This window comes from Salvelinus fontinalis, chromosome 4 (assembly GCF_029448725.1).
Source record: "Salvelinus fontinalis isolate EN_2023a chromosome 4, ASM2944872v1, whole genome shotgun sequence".
Taxonomy (NCBI): Eukaryota; Metazoa; Chordata; class Actinopteri; order Salmoniformes; family Salmonidae; genus Salvelinus; species Salvelinus fontinalis.
In genome coordinates, this window is record NC_074668.1 from 77136890 (window position 1) to 77154800 (window position 17911).

At 43.1% G+C, this 17911-nt stretch overlaps 1 protein-coding gene across 2 annotated transcripts in view; it reads right to left on the bottom strand.

Annotated features, from left to right (window-relative positions):
* Window positions 1-17911, bottom strand: part of LOC129854449 (transcription initiation factor TFIID subunit 4-like) — a 102872-nt gene that overhangs the window by 81145 nt on the left and 3816 nt on the right. For both annotated transcript variants that reach the window (XM_055921501.1, XM_055921500.1), the window contains exon 2: window positions 12229-12395. In XM_055921501.1, coding sequence (XP_055777476.1) covers window positions 12229-12395 — 167 coding nt within the window. The remainder of the gene's footprint in view (window positions 1-12228; window positions 12396-17911) is intronic.

Genomic DNA, 17911 nt, shown 5'->3' on the forward strand with positions numbered 1-17911 from the left:
TGGTGGGAGGGCACTAACTAACACAGTACCATGCTGGTGGGAGGGCACTAACTAACACAGTACCATGCTGGTGGGAGGGCACTAACTAACACAGTACCATGCTGCTGGGAGGGCACTAAGTAACACAGTACCATGCTGGTGGGAGGGCACTAACTAACACAGTACCATGCTGGTGGGAGGGCACTAACGAACACAGTACCATGCTGGTGGGAAGGCACTAACTAACACAGTACCATGCTGGTGGGAGGGCACTAAGTAACACAGTACCATGCTGGTGGGAGGGCACTAAGTAACACAGTACCATGCTGGTGGGAGGGCACAAACTAACACAGTACCATGCTGGTGGGAGGGCACTAACTAACACAGTACCATGCTGGTGGGAGGGCACTAACTAAAACAGTACCATGCTGGTGGGAGGGCACTAAGTAACACAGTACCATGCTGGTGGGAGGGCACTAACTAACACAGTACCATGCTGGTGGGAGGGCACTAACTAACACAGTACCATGCTGGTGGGAAGGCACTAACTAACACAGTACCATGCTGGAGGGACGGCACTAAGTAACACAGTACCATGCTGGTGGGAGGGCACTAACTAACACAGTACCATGCTGGTGGGAGGGCACTAACGAACACAGTACCATGCTGGTGGGAGGGCACTAACTAACACAGTACCATGCTGGTGGGAGGGCACTAACTAACACAGTACCATGCTGGTGGGAGGGCACTAACTAACACAGTACCATGCTGGTGGGAGGGCACTAACGAACACAGTACCATGCTGGTGGGAGGGCACTAACTAACACAGTACCATGCTGGTGGGAGGGCACTAACTAACACAGTACCATGCTGGTGGGAGGGCACTAACTAACACAGTACCATGCTGGTGGGAGGGCACTAACTAACACAGTACCATGCTGGTGGGAGGGCACTAACTTACACAGTGCAGGGCACTATGTGCAGGGCACCAAGTAACACAGTACCATGCTGGCGGAAGGGCACTAAGTAACACAGTACCATGCTGGTGGGAGGGCACAAACTAACACAGTACCATGCTGGTGGGAGGGCACTAAGTAACACAGTACCATGCTGGTGGGAGGGAAAAAACTAACACAGTACCATGCTGGTGGGAGGGAAAAAACTAACACAGTACCATGCTGGTGGAAGGGCACTAAGTAACACAGTACCATGCTGGTGGGAGGGCTGGGCACAAACTAACACAGTACCATGCTGGTGGGAGGGCTGGGCACAAACTAACACAGTACCATGCTGGTGGGAGGGAAAAAACTAACACAGTACCATGCTGGTGGGAGGGCACTAACTAACACAGTACCATGCTGGTGGGAGGGCACTAAGTAACACAGTACCATGCTGGTGGGAGGGCACTAACTAACACAGTACCATGCTGGTGGGAGGGCACTAACTAACACAGTACCATGCTGGTGGGAGGGCACTAAGTAACACAGTACCATGCTGGTAGGAAGGCACTAACTAACACAGTACCATGCTGGTGGGAGGGCACTAACTAACACAGTACCATGCTGGTGGGAGGGCACTAACTAACACAGTACCATGCTGGTGGGAGGGCACTAACTAACACAGTACCATGCTGGTGGGAGGGCACTAAGTAACACAGTACCATGCTGGTGGGAGGGCACTAAGTAACACAGTACCATGCTGGTGGGAGGGCACTAACTAACACAGTACCATGCTGGTGGGAGGGCACTTACTAACACAGTACCATGCTGGTGGGAGGGCACTAACTAACACAGTACCATGCTGGTGGGAGGGCACTAACTAACACAGTACCATGCTGGTGGGAGGGCACTAAGTAACACAGTACCATGCTGGTGGGAGGGCACTAACGAACACAGTACCATGCTGGTGGGAGGGCACTAACGAACACAGTACCATGCAGGTGGGAGGGCACTAACTAACACAGTACCATGCTGGTGGGAGGGCACTAACTAACACAGTACCATGCTGGTGGGAGGGCACTAACTAACACAGTACCATGCTGGTGGGAGGGCACTAACTAACACAGTACCATGCTGGTGGGAGGGCACTAACTAACACAGTACCATGCTGGTGGGAGGGCACAAACTAACACAGTACCATGCTGGTGGGAGGGCACTAACTAACACAGTACCATGCTGGTGGGAGGGCACTAACTAACACAGTACCATGCTGGTGGGAGGGCACTAACTAACACAGTACCATGCTGGAGGGAGGGCACTAAGTAACACAGTACCATGCTGATGGGAGGGCACTAACTAACACAGTACCATGCTGGTGGGAAGGCACTAACTAACACACTACCATGCTGGTGGGAGGGCACTAAGTAACACAGTACCATGCTGGTGGGAGGGCACTAACTAACACAGTACCATGCTGGTGGGAGGGCACAAACTAACACAGTACCATGCTGGTGGGAGGGCACAAACTAACACAGTACCATGCTGGTGGGAGGGCACTAACTAACACAGTACCATGCTGGTGGGAGGGCACTAACTAACACAGTACCATGCTGGTGGGAGGGCACTAACGAATACAGTACCATGCTGGTGGGAGGGCACTAACGAACACAGTACCATGCTGGTGGGAGGGCACTAACTAACACAGTACCATGCTGGTGGGAGGGCACTAACTTTCACAGTGCAGGGCACTAGGTGCAGGGCACCAAGTAACACAGTACCATGCTGGTGGAAGGGCTGGGTACTAACTAACACAGTACCATGCTGGTGGGAGGGAAGGGCACTAACTAACACAGTACCATGCTGGTGGGAGGGCTGGGCACTAAGTAACAGAGTTCCATGCTGGTGGGAGGGAAAAAACTAACACAGTACCATGCTGGTGGGAGGGAAGGGCACTAACTAACACAGTACCATGCTGGTGGGAGGGCTGGGCACTAAGTAACAGAGTTCCATGCTGGTGGGAAGGCTGGGTACTAACTAACACAGTACCATGCTGGTGGGAGGGCTGGGTACTAAGTAACAGAGTACCATGCTGGTGGGAGGGAAAAAACTAACACAGTACCATGCTGGTGGGAGGGAAAAAACTAACACAGTACCATGCTGGTGGGAGGGCACTAACTAACACAGTACCATGCTGGTGGGAGGGCACTAAGTAACACAGTACCATGCTGGTGAGAGGGCACTAACTAACACAGTACCATGCTGGTGGGAGGGCACTAACTAACACAGTACCATGCTGGTTGGAGGGCACTAAGTAACACAGTACCATGCTGGTGGGAGGGCATTAAGTAACACAGTACCATGCTGGTGGGAGGGCACAAACTAACACAGTACCATGCTGGTGGGAGGGCACTAACTAACACAGTACCATGCTGGTGGGAGGGCACTAACTAACACAGTACCATGCTGGAGGGAGGGCACTAACTAACACAGTACCATGCTGGTGGGAGGGCAGGGGCTGGGCACTAAGTAACACAGTACCATGCTGGTGGGAAGGCTGGGGCTGGGCACTAACTAACACAGTACCACACTGGTAGGAGGGCTGGGCACTAAGTAACACAGTACCATGCTGGTGGGAGGGCAGGGGCTGGGCACTAAGTAACACAGTACCATGCTGGTGGGAGGGCTGGGGCTGGGCACTAACTAACACAGTACCACACTGGTAGGAGGGCTGGGCACTAAGTAACACAGTACCATGCTGGTGGGAGGGCAGGGGCTGGGCACTAAGTAACACAGTACCATGCTGGTGGGAGGGCTGGGGCTGGGCGCTAACTAACACAGTACCATGCTGGTGGGAAGGCTGGGGCTGGGCGCTAACTAACACAGTACCACACTGGTAGGAGGGCTGGGGCTGGGCACTAACTAACACAGTACCATGCTGGTGGGAGGGCTGGGTACTAACTAACACAGTACCATGCTGGTGGGAGGGCTGGGTACTAACTAACACAGTACCATGCTGGTGGGAGGGCTGGGTACTAACTAACACAGTACCACACTGGTAGGAGGGCTGGGGCTGGGCACTAACTAACACAGTACCATGCTGGTGGGAGGGCTGGGTACTAACTAACACAGTACCATACTGGTGGGAGGGCTGGGTACTAACTAACACAGTACCATGCTGGTGGGAGGGCTGGGTACTAACTAACACAGTACCATGCTGGTGGGAGGGCTGGGCACTAAGTAACACACTGGTTCCCCATATATATATATTAAAGGTTGACCGATTATGATTTTTCAACACCAATACCGATTATTGGAGGACCCAAAAAAGCTGATACCGATTACTCGGCCGATTTTTATATATATATTTGTAATAATGACAATTACAACAATACTGAATGAACACTTTTATTTTAACTTAATATAATACATCAATAAAAGCAATTTAGTCTCAAATATATAATGAAACATGTTCAATTTGGTTTAAATAATGCAAAAACAAAGTGTTGGAGAAGAAAGTAAAAGTGCAATATTTGCCATGTAAAAAAGCTAACGTTTAAGTTCCTTGCTCAGAACATGAGAACATATGAAAGCTGGTGGTTCCTTCTAACATGAGTCTTCAATATTCCCAGGTAAGAAGATTTAGGTTGTAGTTATTATAGTAATTATAGGACTATTTCTCTCTATACCATTTGTATTTCATATACCTTGGACTATTGGATGTTATTGCCAGCCTAATCTCGGGAGTTGAAGTCATAAACAGCGCAATGCTTGAAGCACAGCAAAGAGCTGCTGGCAAATGCACGAAAGTGCTGTTTGAATGTAACGATTTTCGTCGTCAGATGAAGAGTAGTCGGACCAAAGCGCAGCGTGGTAAGTGTTCATGTTCATTTATTAAAAACAGAACACTAAACAAAATAACAACGAGAATGAAACGAAACAGTCCTGTCTGGTACAGACACAAAGACAGAAAACAACTACCCACAAAACACAGGTGGGAAAAGGCTACCTAAGTATGGTTCTCAATCAGAGACAACGATAGACAGCTGCCTCTGATTGAGAACCACACCCGGCCAAACACATAGAAATAGAAAACATAGAACACAAAACATAGAATGTCCACCCCAACTCACGCCCTGACCAAACCAAAATAGAGACATAAAAAAGGAACTAAGGTCAGGGCGTGACATTGAATGAATGCTCTACGAGCTTTCTGCTGCCGACCACCGCTCAGTCAGACTGCTCTATCAAATATGAAATCATAGACTTAATTATACTATAATAACACACAGAAATACGAGACTTAGGTCATTAATATGGTCAAATCCGGAAACTATCATCTCAAAAACAAAACGTTTATTCTTTCAGTGAAATACGGAACAGTTCCGTATTTTATCTAACGGGTGGCATCCATAAGTCTAAATATTCCTGTTACATTGCACAACCTTCAATGTTATGTCATAATTACGTAAAATTCTGGCAAATTAGTTCGCAAAGAGCCAGGGGGCCCAAACTGTTGCATATACCCTGACTCTGCGTGCAATGAACGCAAGAGAAGTGACACAATTTCACCTGGTTAATATTGCCTGCTAACCTGGATTTCTATTAGCTAAATATGCAGGTTTAAAAATATATACTTCTGTGTTTTGATTTTAAGAAAGGCATTGATGTTTATGGTTAGGTACACGTTGGAGCAACGACAGTCCTTTTTCGCGAATGCGCACCGCATCGATTATATGCAACGCAGGACACGCTAGATAAACGAGTAATATCATCAACCATGTGTAGTTAACTAGTGATTATGATTGATTGTTTTTTATAGGATAAGTTTAATGCTAGCTAGCAACTTACCTTGGCTTCTTACTGCACTCGCGTAACAGGCAGGCTCCTCGTGGAGTGCAAAGTCAGGCAGTTGGTTAGAGCGTTGGACTAGTTAACTGTGAGGTTGCAAGATTGAATCCCCGAGCTGACAAGGTAAAAATCTGTCATTCTGCCCCTGAACAAGGCAGTTAACCCACCGTTACTAGGCCGTCAATGAAAATAAGAATGTGTTCTTAACTGACTTGCCTAGTTAAATAAAGGTGTAAAAAAAAAAAAAAAAAACATTTTTTTTTTTAAATTGGCCAAATCGGTGTCCAAAAATTAAGATTGTTATGAAAAGTTGAACAATCGGCCATTCCGATTAATCGGTCGACCTCTATAAAAAAATATATTAAAAAAATAAAACACACACACACACACACACAACCGAGAGAGGGAAGAAGGGAGACAGGAAAAGGGGGAATGAAGGGGGAAATGAAGAGGGGAAAGGGCTTAGATGAAGAGGGCTCCTCGCTCCAAGTCTATCCTTAGCTTCGTTTTGTGGGCTCAAAGAATGTGCAGTTAGGTGGGAAGAGAATGGGGCTCACGAGGGGGGAAGAGCAGGGGAGTGCATCGCCCTGCCAGCCATACCTTCATAACACATTTCTCATTCACCAGCTAAAGCGTTGTTAGCTTTTTAAGCCAATCAGGCAGTTGGATGATGAATGATTTAACACTTGTCGAAGGAAGGAGCTTGGCTTGGAATGCCTTCCGTTTTCCCTCACGGTCACAGGAGAGACAGACAGCCTGACAGAGAGGAGAGGAGCACCGGGAATAGACCCCATTCCCTTTCATATTCCAGCTCCTCTTCTTTTCATGTGTTGATGTTTATGTCAATGCTGGCAGCTCACTAATCTGCTATCAGTGACAGTGTTGAACCTTCGATTCACTCTGAACCTAAATCACTATCACAACCAACTCTGCAATACCTTGTTACAGTGTTTATATCAGGATGAGCAGGTAGGAAGAAGGATAACAAGTTCAGCAACTCAAAGATAACCGTCTTAATTTCTACGGCTCATGTGAAAATAAGTCTGAGCCTACTGGTACCAGTGTCTAGTGGTGCTGAGTCCTCCAGTAACAAACACCTACTTAGGTTATTACAATGCAATTACCATTTACATTGTAATTGTAACGTATATATTTTTAATAATTCTATAATGCTATAATTTTTCAAATGAGTAACAATTTACTGACTTGCAATCACACAGAATTAGAGGCTAAATACTGGCATAATGACACCCAATGGTAATCAAAGGAAGTGCAATGCATTTTTGTTCAGCTGAATTATGCAAGTCAAGGAAATGCTTCCCCCTGGTGGTGTTTATATGTTATTGTTTGCAGGTACCAGACAGGATATTTATTTTATTTTTATTTCACCTTTATTTAACCAGGTAGGTGACGAATATGAAGCGAGGGCCAGCCAACGAGAGCATACAGGTCCCAGTGGTGGGTAGTATATGGGGCTTTGGTGACAAAACCCCCCTGGTATCTCATTTCAGTTCGTCAAATTGCCATTCTTCCAACCCTTTCTGTTCAAAGTAGACACTTTGACAACAGAGTATACAAAATCAACTTTTGTCAAGCACAGTCAAATTCAGCAGACACATCTACTGACAAGTTGTCCAACAAGAGTTGTGAAACATGTTAGTCCTCCTACCACATTCTGGATTCAATACAATAAGCTTCACAATGAATCAGAGGCGACAAAAAAATGAGCTGCCTGTTTGGCATGTTATTTTAGCATTAAGACGTGTCACATATCAGTTTGCAAACAATGCAAAAAAATATATAACAAATTAATAAAGCTGCATACAAACATGGTCTCTTTTTTGCTTTCTTGAGTAAGGCAGCTCCAAAGTGCAGGTGTTTCAGCCTAGCTCAGCGCTTTCTGTGGTGGAAGGGCAGCCAGCGGAAAATACAGAGCGTAGGCGTTGGTAATCTTCTCTAGTTGCGCCAGGATTGGCTCAGTGTTCTGTCACTCATGGGGACACTACGTCACCGCAGAATCTACAGGGTGAGCTAGGCAGTTCAATCCCCCTTGAATGCTGACATAGATTTACATGATGAAGTGCCCATCCAAGAAGGCTCAAGGTCATTGGCCACAGATAAAATTACGTCAAATCACGTTATACTGTATCTACCGTAGCTTTGATTGGACTGATCATGTCAACATCATACTTTCAAAATCTTAGCTGGCAAGCTAGACAAGCAGTCATCATCATGAATCACGTCGACAATCTACTGGCAAATCCTTTTCAATCATTGTCATATGAAGAGGAATTATAGATCAAATGTATCGGTGCTTATCGGCCATTGGACATAAACATTACACAACAAGTTAGAAATCGCAAATTCAATAATGAGTGGTTTGTAAGAAATCAGTGAATACCTGCAAGCGTTGAAAATAATTTACTATTTTGCTTCCCCTGCCTGCTATTCGGTGGAGAGGGTGTGTGGTCCAAGTCTGGGTTTAAGGGTCTAATTTCCAAGCTTAAAATTTTTTACATTCACACGCATGGGCCAGAAGAGGTTGAATACATTGGGCATGCTGTCAATTCATTAGCATGACTTCTGCCGCGTTCAAAACAACTGGAAACTCGGAACTGGGAAATCTCAGATGTCAGTGAGTTCAAGACAACTGGGAACTCAGAAAAAAACGAGCTCAGACTGGGAAAATATGTTTTCAACGGTCATCCAACTCGGAATTCTAGTCGGAAACTTGGGTCTCTTTCTAGAGCTCCGACCTGAAAATCACTGACGTAATGATTCAACCTTGTTTTTTCCCCCAGTTCCCAGTTGTCTTGACAGCACCATAAATCCAGAGAATGCCAGACTTTGATAACAAAGTTTTATGACAAAATTTGCCCACAAGAAGGACCGCTGCGCCACCTTCCTGTTCAAGTGAGCAGCACAACAATGGTGAGTCCAAAAATGTCTTGTATGCTGCTGCATAAATTATGTAATAGGCCAGGGAGATATGTATACTGTAGCTAAGAAAGTAATACTTAGTCTATGTTATGTAGTAAGCTGCTAGCAGACAGTGTGCCTCACTCTAATACTTTGGTCCCTTCCCCCTCATAACTGGTGGTTCACATGTAGCCTATAGCCTGTCTTAGAGAAATATCATTGAATGTTGTAAGAGATTTCATTGTCTGCTTATATGCCCCCTTTATCTATCCTACGGTTCTGACTTGGTGTACAGGGAAAATACTGTAAGAAAGGCCTACGTTCTAAATTCTGACGCTGTACATTTCAAAAGTGCTGAACAAATAGTTATATAGACTATGTTTGTCTTTGCTCGCTCATTAATGTCTTAATCGAAATAACAGATTGCCTCTTATCCGCTTATCATTCCCTTATGCCATAGCTTGTACATCTCAATTGTCAGTAGAAAACACATTTGTTTATGCAAGTCAGCCATTTCAGCTTCACTACCATTCAAAAGTTTGGGGTCACATAGAAATGTCCTTGTTTTTATAAGAAAAACAGTTTTTTTGTCCATTAAAATAACATCAAATTGATCAGAAATACAGTGTAGACATTGTTCATGTCGTAAATGACTATTGTAGCTGGAAACGTCTGATTTTTTATGGAATATCTACAGTTGAAGTCGGAAGTTAACATACACCTTAGCCAAATTCATTTAAACTCAGTTTTTCACAATTCCTGACATTTAATCTTACAAAAAATTCCCTGTCTTAGGTCAGTTAGGAACACCACTTTATTTTAAGAATGTGAAATGTCAGAATAATAATAATAGTAGAGAAAATTATTTATTTCAGCTTTTATTTCTTTCATCACATTCCCAGTGGGTCAGAAGTTTACATACACTCAATTAATATTTGGTAGCATTGCCTTTAAATTGTTTAACTTGGGTCAAACGTTTCAAGTAGCCTTAAATGTTTCGGGTAGCCTTCCACAAGCTTCCCACAATAAGTTGGGTGAATTTTGGCCCATTCCTCCTGACAGAGCTGGTGTAACTGAGTCAGGTTTGTAGGCCTCCTTGCTCGCACACGCTTTTTTTTAGTTCTGCCCACAAATTTTCTATAGGATTGAGGCCAGGGCTTTGTGATGGCCACTAAAATACCTTGACTTTGTTGTCCTTAAGCCATTTTGCCACAACTTTGGAAGTATGCTTTGGGTCATTGTCCATTTTAAGACCCACTTGCGACCAAGCTTTAACTTCCTGACTGATGTCTTGAGATGTTGCTTCAATATATCCACATAATTTTCCGTCCTCATGATGCTATCTATTTTGTGAAGTGCACCAGTCCCTCCTGCAGCAAAGCACCCCCACAACATGATGCTGCCACCCCTGTGCTTCATGGTTGGGATGGTGTTCATCAGCTTGCAAGCGTCCCCATTTTTCCTCCAAACATAACGATGGTCATTATGGCCAAACAGTTCTATTACCCGCAAAACACCAGTCTCAACGTCAACAGTGACGAGGCGACTCCGGGATGCTGGCCTTCTAGGGCAGAGTTCCTCTGTCCAGTGTCTGTGTTCTTTTGCCCATCTTAATATTTTCTATTTATTGGCCAGTCTAAGATATGGCTTTTTCTTTGCAACTCTGCCTAGAAGGCCAGCATCCCGGAGTCACCTCTTCACTGTTGACGTTGAGACTGGTGTTTTGCGGGTACTATTTAATGAAGCTGCCAGTTGAGGACTTGTGAGGCATCTGTTTCTCAAACTTGACACTTTAATGTACTTGTCCTTTTACTCACTTGTGCACCGGGGCCTCCCACTCCTCTTTCTATTCTGATTACAGCCAGTTTGCGCTGTTCTGTGAAGGGAGTAGTACACAGCGTTGTACCCAATCTTCAGTTTCTTGGCAATTTCTCGCATGGAATAGCCTCCATTTCTCAGAACAAGAATAGACTGACGTGTTTCAGAAGGTTATTTGTTTCTGGACATTTTGAGCCTGTAATTGAACCCACAAATGCTGATGCTCCAGATACTCAACTAGTCTAATGAAGGCCAGTTTTATTGCTTCTTTAATCAGAACAACAGCCTTCAGCTGTGCTAACATAATTGCAAAAGGGTTTTCTAATGATCAATTAGCCTTTTAAAATTATAAACTTGGATTAGCTAACACAATGTGTCAGTGGAACACCAGAGTGATGGTTGCTGATAATGGGCCTCTGTACACCTATGTAGATATTCCATTAAAAATCTGCCGTTTCCAGCTACAATAGTCATTTACAACATTAACAATGTCTACACTGTATTTCTGATCAATTCAATGTTATTTTAATGGACAAAAAATTTGCTTTTCTTTCAAAAACAAGGATATTTCTAAGTGACCCCAAACTTTTGAACAGTAGTGTATGTTTTTTTAAATGGCAGTAAATGAGGCTGAATTAACTGTTTCGTTTCCCAGACAAGGCTCCGCTGATGGTGTAGCGGTGTTAACGATTCATGAAGCTGAAAAGAAAGCTCTGCTGTTGGGACAGCTTTATGTAGGACCTAACAGTTTGTGGGCACCATTTTTCCCCATTGTAGTGCAATTCATGTATTGTTTAGTGTTGTGTTGTGTTGTGGCTTTGCTGGCATACAAAAAATAAATAAAATACATTTGTCCCACCAGGATTTACATGTTAAAATCGCCACTGCAATTAATAATGTTTCCACAGGTGATAATAAGCAAATGTCTATGAAATATTTAGCAGCTCTTTAATTTATGAAAATAGGAGACCCAGAAGAGTCATTAAAATAAGGATCTTAATCCAGATCTACTGCTCTATCAAAATAATACTATATAATTACCCATAAAAACACAATACTAAAGTCAAATATTTATGTCAAATACAGACCAGTCTGGATAAAAGCTTGATTTAAAAAAAGAGCTGACAAATTTAACATGTCTAAACTGATATAATGTAAGTCAGGTAGATTATATTTTGTTTATTAGTTTCAGTTGACAGTTTACACTATACGCATACAAATACAATGTTGTTACTACAGCAATTACAGTTACCAGAAGGACATAATGTAAAGTGTTACGACAACCATAAATCTCTTCCAATTGTCTCAGAGGCTTCAGTAATGTAAAGTGAGACTACAGAGAGACAGCTGGGTGGCAGGCTATAACCACTTCATCTCTTTTGATATGTCAGGGAATGTGTCTGCATACATCTGACAGTCAAATTCTTTACTACTATATCTAATGGTAAAACCTAGCTACCTAGAGCAGCCCAGTATGTAGATTAGTCTTCTATGAAATAGATTACCTCTTCAACATCCTATGCAATACAGGCCTTTCCATCATAAGGAATATCAAATGATGAGTTTCCCAAAAGCCAGAGGCTATATACATTCAGCAACTGTATTTTTCAATGTAATGAACTAAATCCATATTTTTGAATCAATATATTCCTCTGTGTAACTGATTCACATAACAACTAAGGGCATGTCACACTGTGGTAGTGACAGTGGGGGTAGTAACTCTTACCTGTGGGGTAGTTGCTCTGAAGGTGGCCCCTGCAGTGGGGGTGGCAGTTCGGGGGGAGATGTTGTTCTGGGCCTGGGCCTGGGCCTGGGCTTGGGCCTGTGCCTGGGCAAGGGCCTGCTGTGGGACCATCACCAGCTGACCCATCTCAGTGCGCACCAACACCATTCCTAGAGGGCAGACAGAGCAATCACACACAATATACTCAGTCAAAGTCAATACACTGACCTAAAAGGCACCTGGGCTGGCTGTCAATGAAATGCACCTATTTCAGTCACATAGTGACCCTAGAAAGTGACAAGGAGACCAGTGACAAGGAGATCACGTTGGATTTATGAAACAGTAGAATCAATTCTGATGTCCAATCTGATTTCTTAATGCCATATTCAATCTGCCCATGAGAGCAGTACATTCCATTTACATCAGCATCAAATAGAATGAGAAATGATAGAGCTTTTATTACACAGTGTATCTGTTACTGAACATAAATGCCTCAAAAAGATTTCCATAAACCTCCTCTAGATTAACTCAGAGACTCATTGAAAATGTAACTATATTATACTAAAAAAAAATCACTAACACACAAAAGCTAATTTAATCATTGAACATTTTGTGTAGGCTAATGGGTATGCTGCTATAAGAGTAATGTCCAAACACAAGTAGACCCTATGTGACTTACAATATGTGTAGATCTCTGCGGAGGAACAACTGAAACTGCAACATACCACCCTGCATCTCCCTGCTGATTTGCCTCTGAAGCTAAGCAGCGTTGGTCCTGGTCAGTCCCTGGATGGGATACCAGATAGTGTTGGAGGGCTGGTAAGAGGCACTCTTTCCTCTGGTCTTAAAAATATCCCAATGCCCCAGGACAGTGATTTGGCACATTGCCCTGTGTAGGGTGCAGAATTTTGGATGGGACGTTAAACAGATGTCCTGACTCTCTGCCTGCGTTTACACAGGAAGCTCCATTCTGAAATGCTTTCCACTAATTGGTATTTTGACCAATCACATCAGATCCTTTCACATCAAGTTCCTCTAAGGCAGGGTTCCCCAAACTCGGTCGTGGGGCCCCCCAGGTGCACGTTTTGGTTTTTACCCTAGCACTACACAGCTGATTCAAATAACCAACTCATTCATCGTCAAGCTTTGATTATTTGAATCAGCTGTGTAGTGCTAGGGCAAAAAACAAAACGGGAGGGAGGACTTTGGGAAATCCTGCTCTAAAGAATGAACGTGTTCAGATCCTCAAAGTAATACAGATACACCATTGAGAGCATCTTGACTGGCTGCATCACCACTTGGTATGGCAACTGTACGGCAACTGCATGGCACCTGACCGCAAGGCGCTACAGAGGGTGGTGAGTAAGGCCTTGTACATCACTGGGGGCGAGCTGCCATCCAGGACCTCTATTCCAGGCGTTGTCAGAGGAAAACCCAAAAATGTTTCAAAGATTCCAGCCACCCAAGCCATTGACTTTTCTCTCTGCTATAGTACCGCACAGCAAGCAGTACCAATGCACCAAGTCTGGAAACAACAGGACCCTGAACAGCTTCTATTCCCAAACCATAAGTCTGCTAAGTAGCTAATCAAATGGATACTCAGACTATCTGCATTGACCCTTTTACTCTCTTGCACTCTACGCACACACACTGGACTCTACCCACACACTCATACATACTGTACCTACACCCCAACACATACATACACTACACAATTACAGCCTGAATTTAAAATACAGTAGATTCAATGTAGATGTTTTGTTACTGGCCTACAAGCAATACCCCATAATGTCAAAGTGGAATTATGTTTTTCTAAATGTTACAAATTAATAAAAAATGAAAAGCTGAAATTTCTTGAGTCAATAAGTGTTCAACCCCTTTGTTATGGCAAGCCTAAATAAATTCTGGAGTAAAAATGTACTTAAGAAGTCACATAATAAGTTGCATGGACTCATTCTGTGTTCAATAATAGTGTTTAACATGATTTTTTATGACTACCTCATCTCTGTACCCATGCATACAATTATCTATAATGTCCTTCAGTCGAGCAGTGCATTTCAAACACAGATTCAACAACAAAGACCTGGGAGGTTTTCCAATGCCTCGCAAAGAACTGCACCTATTGGTAGATGTGTAAAGATTTTAAAAAAGCAGACATTGAATATCCCTTTGAGCATGGTGAAGTTATTAACTACACTTTGGATGGTGTATCAATACACCCACTCACAAAGATACCGGCGTCCTTCCTAACTCAGTTAATGGAGAGGAAGGAAACTGCTCAGGGATTTCACCATGAGGCCAAAGCAGATGTTAAAACAGTTAAAGTTGAATGGCTGTGATGGCAGAAAACTGAGGATGAACCAACAAGACTGTAGTTACTCCACAATACTAACCTAATTGAGAGAGTGAAAATAAGGAAGCCTGTACATCAGAGGAGGCTGATGGGAGGAGCTAAAAAAGGACGGGCTCATTGTAATGTCTAGAATTGAATAAATGAAATGGCGTCAAACATGTGGTTTCTATTTGGTTGATGTGTTTGATACCATTCCATCAACTCCATTCCAGTCTTTATGGTGAGCCCGTCCTCCTTTAGTTCCTCCTAACAGCCTCCTCTGAAGTACATAATACAAATATTCCAAAACTTGCATCCTGTTTGCAACAAGGCACTAAACTAATACTGCAAAAAATGTGGCAAAGCAATTCACTTTTTGTCCTGTATACAAAGTGTTGTGTTTGGGGCAAATCCAATATTAATGTGTTCTGAGTACCACTCTCCATATTTTCAAGCATAGTGGTGGCTGCATCGTGTTATGGGTCTGCTTGTAATCATTAAGGACAGGGGAGTTTTTCAGGATAAAACAGAAATGGAAAGGAGATAAGCACAGGGAAAATCCTAGAGGAAAACCTGGTTTAGTCTGCTTTCCATCAGACACTGGAAGATTAATTCACTTTTCACAAGGACAATAACCTAAAACACAATGCCAAATCTACTCTGAAGCTACTTACCAAGAAGACAGTGAATGTTCCTGAGTGACAGTTTTGACTTATCTATTTGAAAGTCTATGGTAAGACCTGAAAATGGTTGTCTAGCAATGATCAACAATCAATTTGACAGAGCTCGAAGAATTTCAAAAAGAATACTGTGCAAATGTTGCACAATCCAGGTGTGGAAAGCTCTTAGAGACTTACCTAGAAAGACTCACAGCTGTAATCTCTACCAAGCTGCTTCTACAAAGTATTTAAATGAGATATTTCTGTATTTCATTTTCAATACATTTGCTACAATTTCTAAAACATGTATTCACTTTGTCATTATGAGGTATTGTGTGTAGATGGGTGAGAAGTCTTCTTTTTTTAATCCATTTTGAATTCAGGCTGTAACACCATAAAATGTGGAAAAGGTCAAAGGGTGTGATTAGTTTCTGAAGGCATTGAATAGTCACCTCAACTACGTCGTAACCCTGCACATCGACTCGGTATTGGTACTCCATGTATATAGTAGCAATGTCATTTTAACTCTTTATTTAAACATTTTATTCACTGTTTATTCATTCCTTGTGTCAGTATTTGTAATTTTATCTTTAACTTTGTTGTTGGAAAAGATCCGTAAGCATTGCACTGTTAGTCTACACCTGATGTTTACAAAGTATGTGACAAATACAATTTTATTTGACATCAGATATTTTTCAGAACTGATCTGATCAGTCAACATACCAAAATATCTGAATTAGGCTGCCTGTGTAAACGCCACCTCCATGGTCAGTAAAGATCCCATGGCTCTTATCATAAAAGTAGGGGTGTTAACTCCAGCGTCCTGGCTAAATTCCCAATCTGGCCCTCATACCATCATGGCCACCTAATCATCCCCCCTCCTCTGTAACTATTCCACAGGTTGTTGCCGTAAATGAGAATGTGTTCTCAGTCAACTTACCTGGTAAAATTAGGTTTAATAACATAACCAAATAGTCTCTTAAACAGCACACGTTGCATGTGATCTGTCCCCTTCACTGTTCTGAGCCTGCCTGAACAGCCTCATAGACAGGTGCTTACTCATTCAAACCCCAGAGTTAGAAAAATAGATCAGATGAACTTGCTAAACAACAGGTGAACTTCAACTTGCCACCTTCAACTCATAAACAAGTAACCTCAATTGAATCCTCTGAAAGCAGGCAATCAGAACACTAAGTCCTTTAGACACAACCTCAATCTCAGTCATAAAAGTGAGCCTCAAATCATCAGAGCATGACTGGCTCATTGTTTTTAAATGCACACAGCATGGATTCATTCAGACTGTTCATTTAGCGCTTGCAAACACATAGAGACCTAATCATGCGCCACGCTGAGCACATATGCAGCACTCACAGTGGATTGTCTTCAGGCATGTATTGGTGAGATGAGATGCAATATGGTCTAGCGGTTGAGAAATGCTCATAAACTCATGAATTGCCAGACAGTGATATGCTCTGGGCCAGGAGTTCCCTGCACTCCATGAAACGTCTCTTCTCCATTTAACTGAGGTTTGAATGATTCTGCAAATCAGAATATATCATATCAGAGGTATGCATATCCTGCTATTTGTTTATTTTAAAATGTGTAACTTTGAGAGTATTATATGACAGTGGTAAGTCTAATCTCCACTAGAGCTGGGCGATATGGACAAAAATCCGTATTGCGATAAATTGCCTGAATTGATGCAATAACGATAAATAAAACTAAGTTTATAACATTAAGGTGCACCAGTTTTTTTTATTTTCCTTTAAACTACTAGTTTGATGGTTGTAGCCATCAATTGTCCCATTAACAATCACCCATATTAGTAAAATTATTTAATTTCAAACTTCACATTTCTCTAATATAGGCTACTTATCGTAATGAACAATATCAGCAAAATGCCTGCGATAAGTGATCAGTATTGTCGGTGTCGATAAAAAAAATTTTTTTTTCATGGGTGCACCTCAGCCACGCTCAAGGTCCTAAATGATATCATAACCGCCATCGATAAAAGACAGTACTGTGCAGCCGTCTTCATCAACCTGGCCAAGGCTTTCGACTCTGTTAATCACCTCATTCTTATCGGCAGACTCAATAGCCTTGGCTTCTCAAATGACTGCCTCGCCTCGTTCACAAACTACTTCTCAGATAGAGTTCAGTGTGTCAAATCGGAGGGCCTGTTGTCCGGACCTTTGGCAGTCTCTATGGGTGTGCCACAGGGTTCAATTCTCGGGCCGACTCTTTTCTTTGTATATATCAATGATGTCGCTCTTGCTGCTGGTGATTCTCTGATCCACCTCTACGCAGACGACACCATTCTGTATGCACCTGGCCCTTCTTTGGACACTGTGTTAACAAACCTCCAAACGAGCTTCAACACCATACAACACTCCTTCAGTGGCCTCGAACTGCTTTTAAATGCCAGTAAAACTAAGTGCATGCTCTTCAACCGATCACTGCCCGCACCCTCCCGCCCGACTAGCATCACTACTCTGGACGGTTCTGACCTAGAATATGTGGAGAACTACAAATACCTAGGTGTCTGGCTACTGTAAACTCTCCTTCCAGACTCACATTAAGCATCTCCAATCCAAAATTAAATCTAGAATCTGCTTCCTATTTCGCAACAAAGCCTCCTTCACTCATGCCGCCAAACATATCCTCGTAAAACTGACCATCCTACCAATCCTTGACT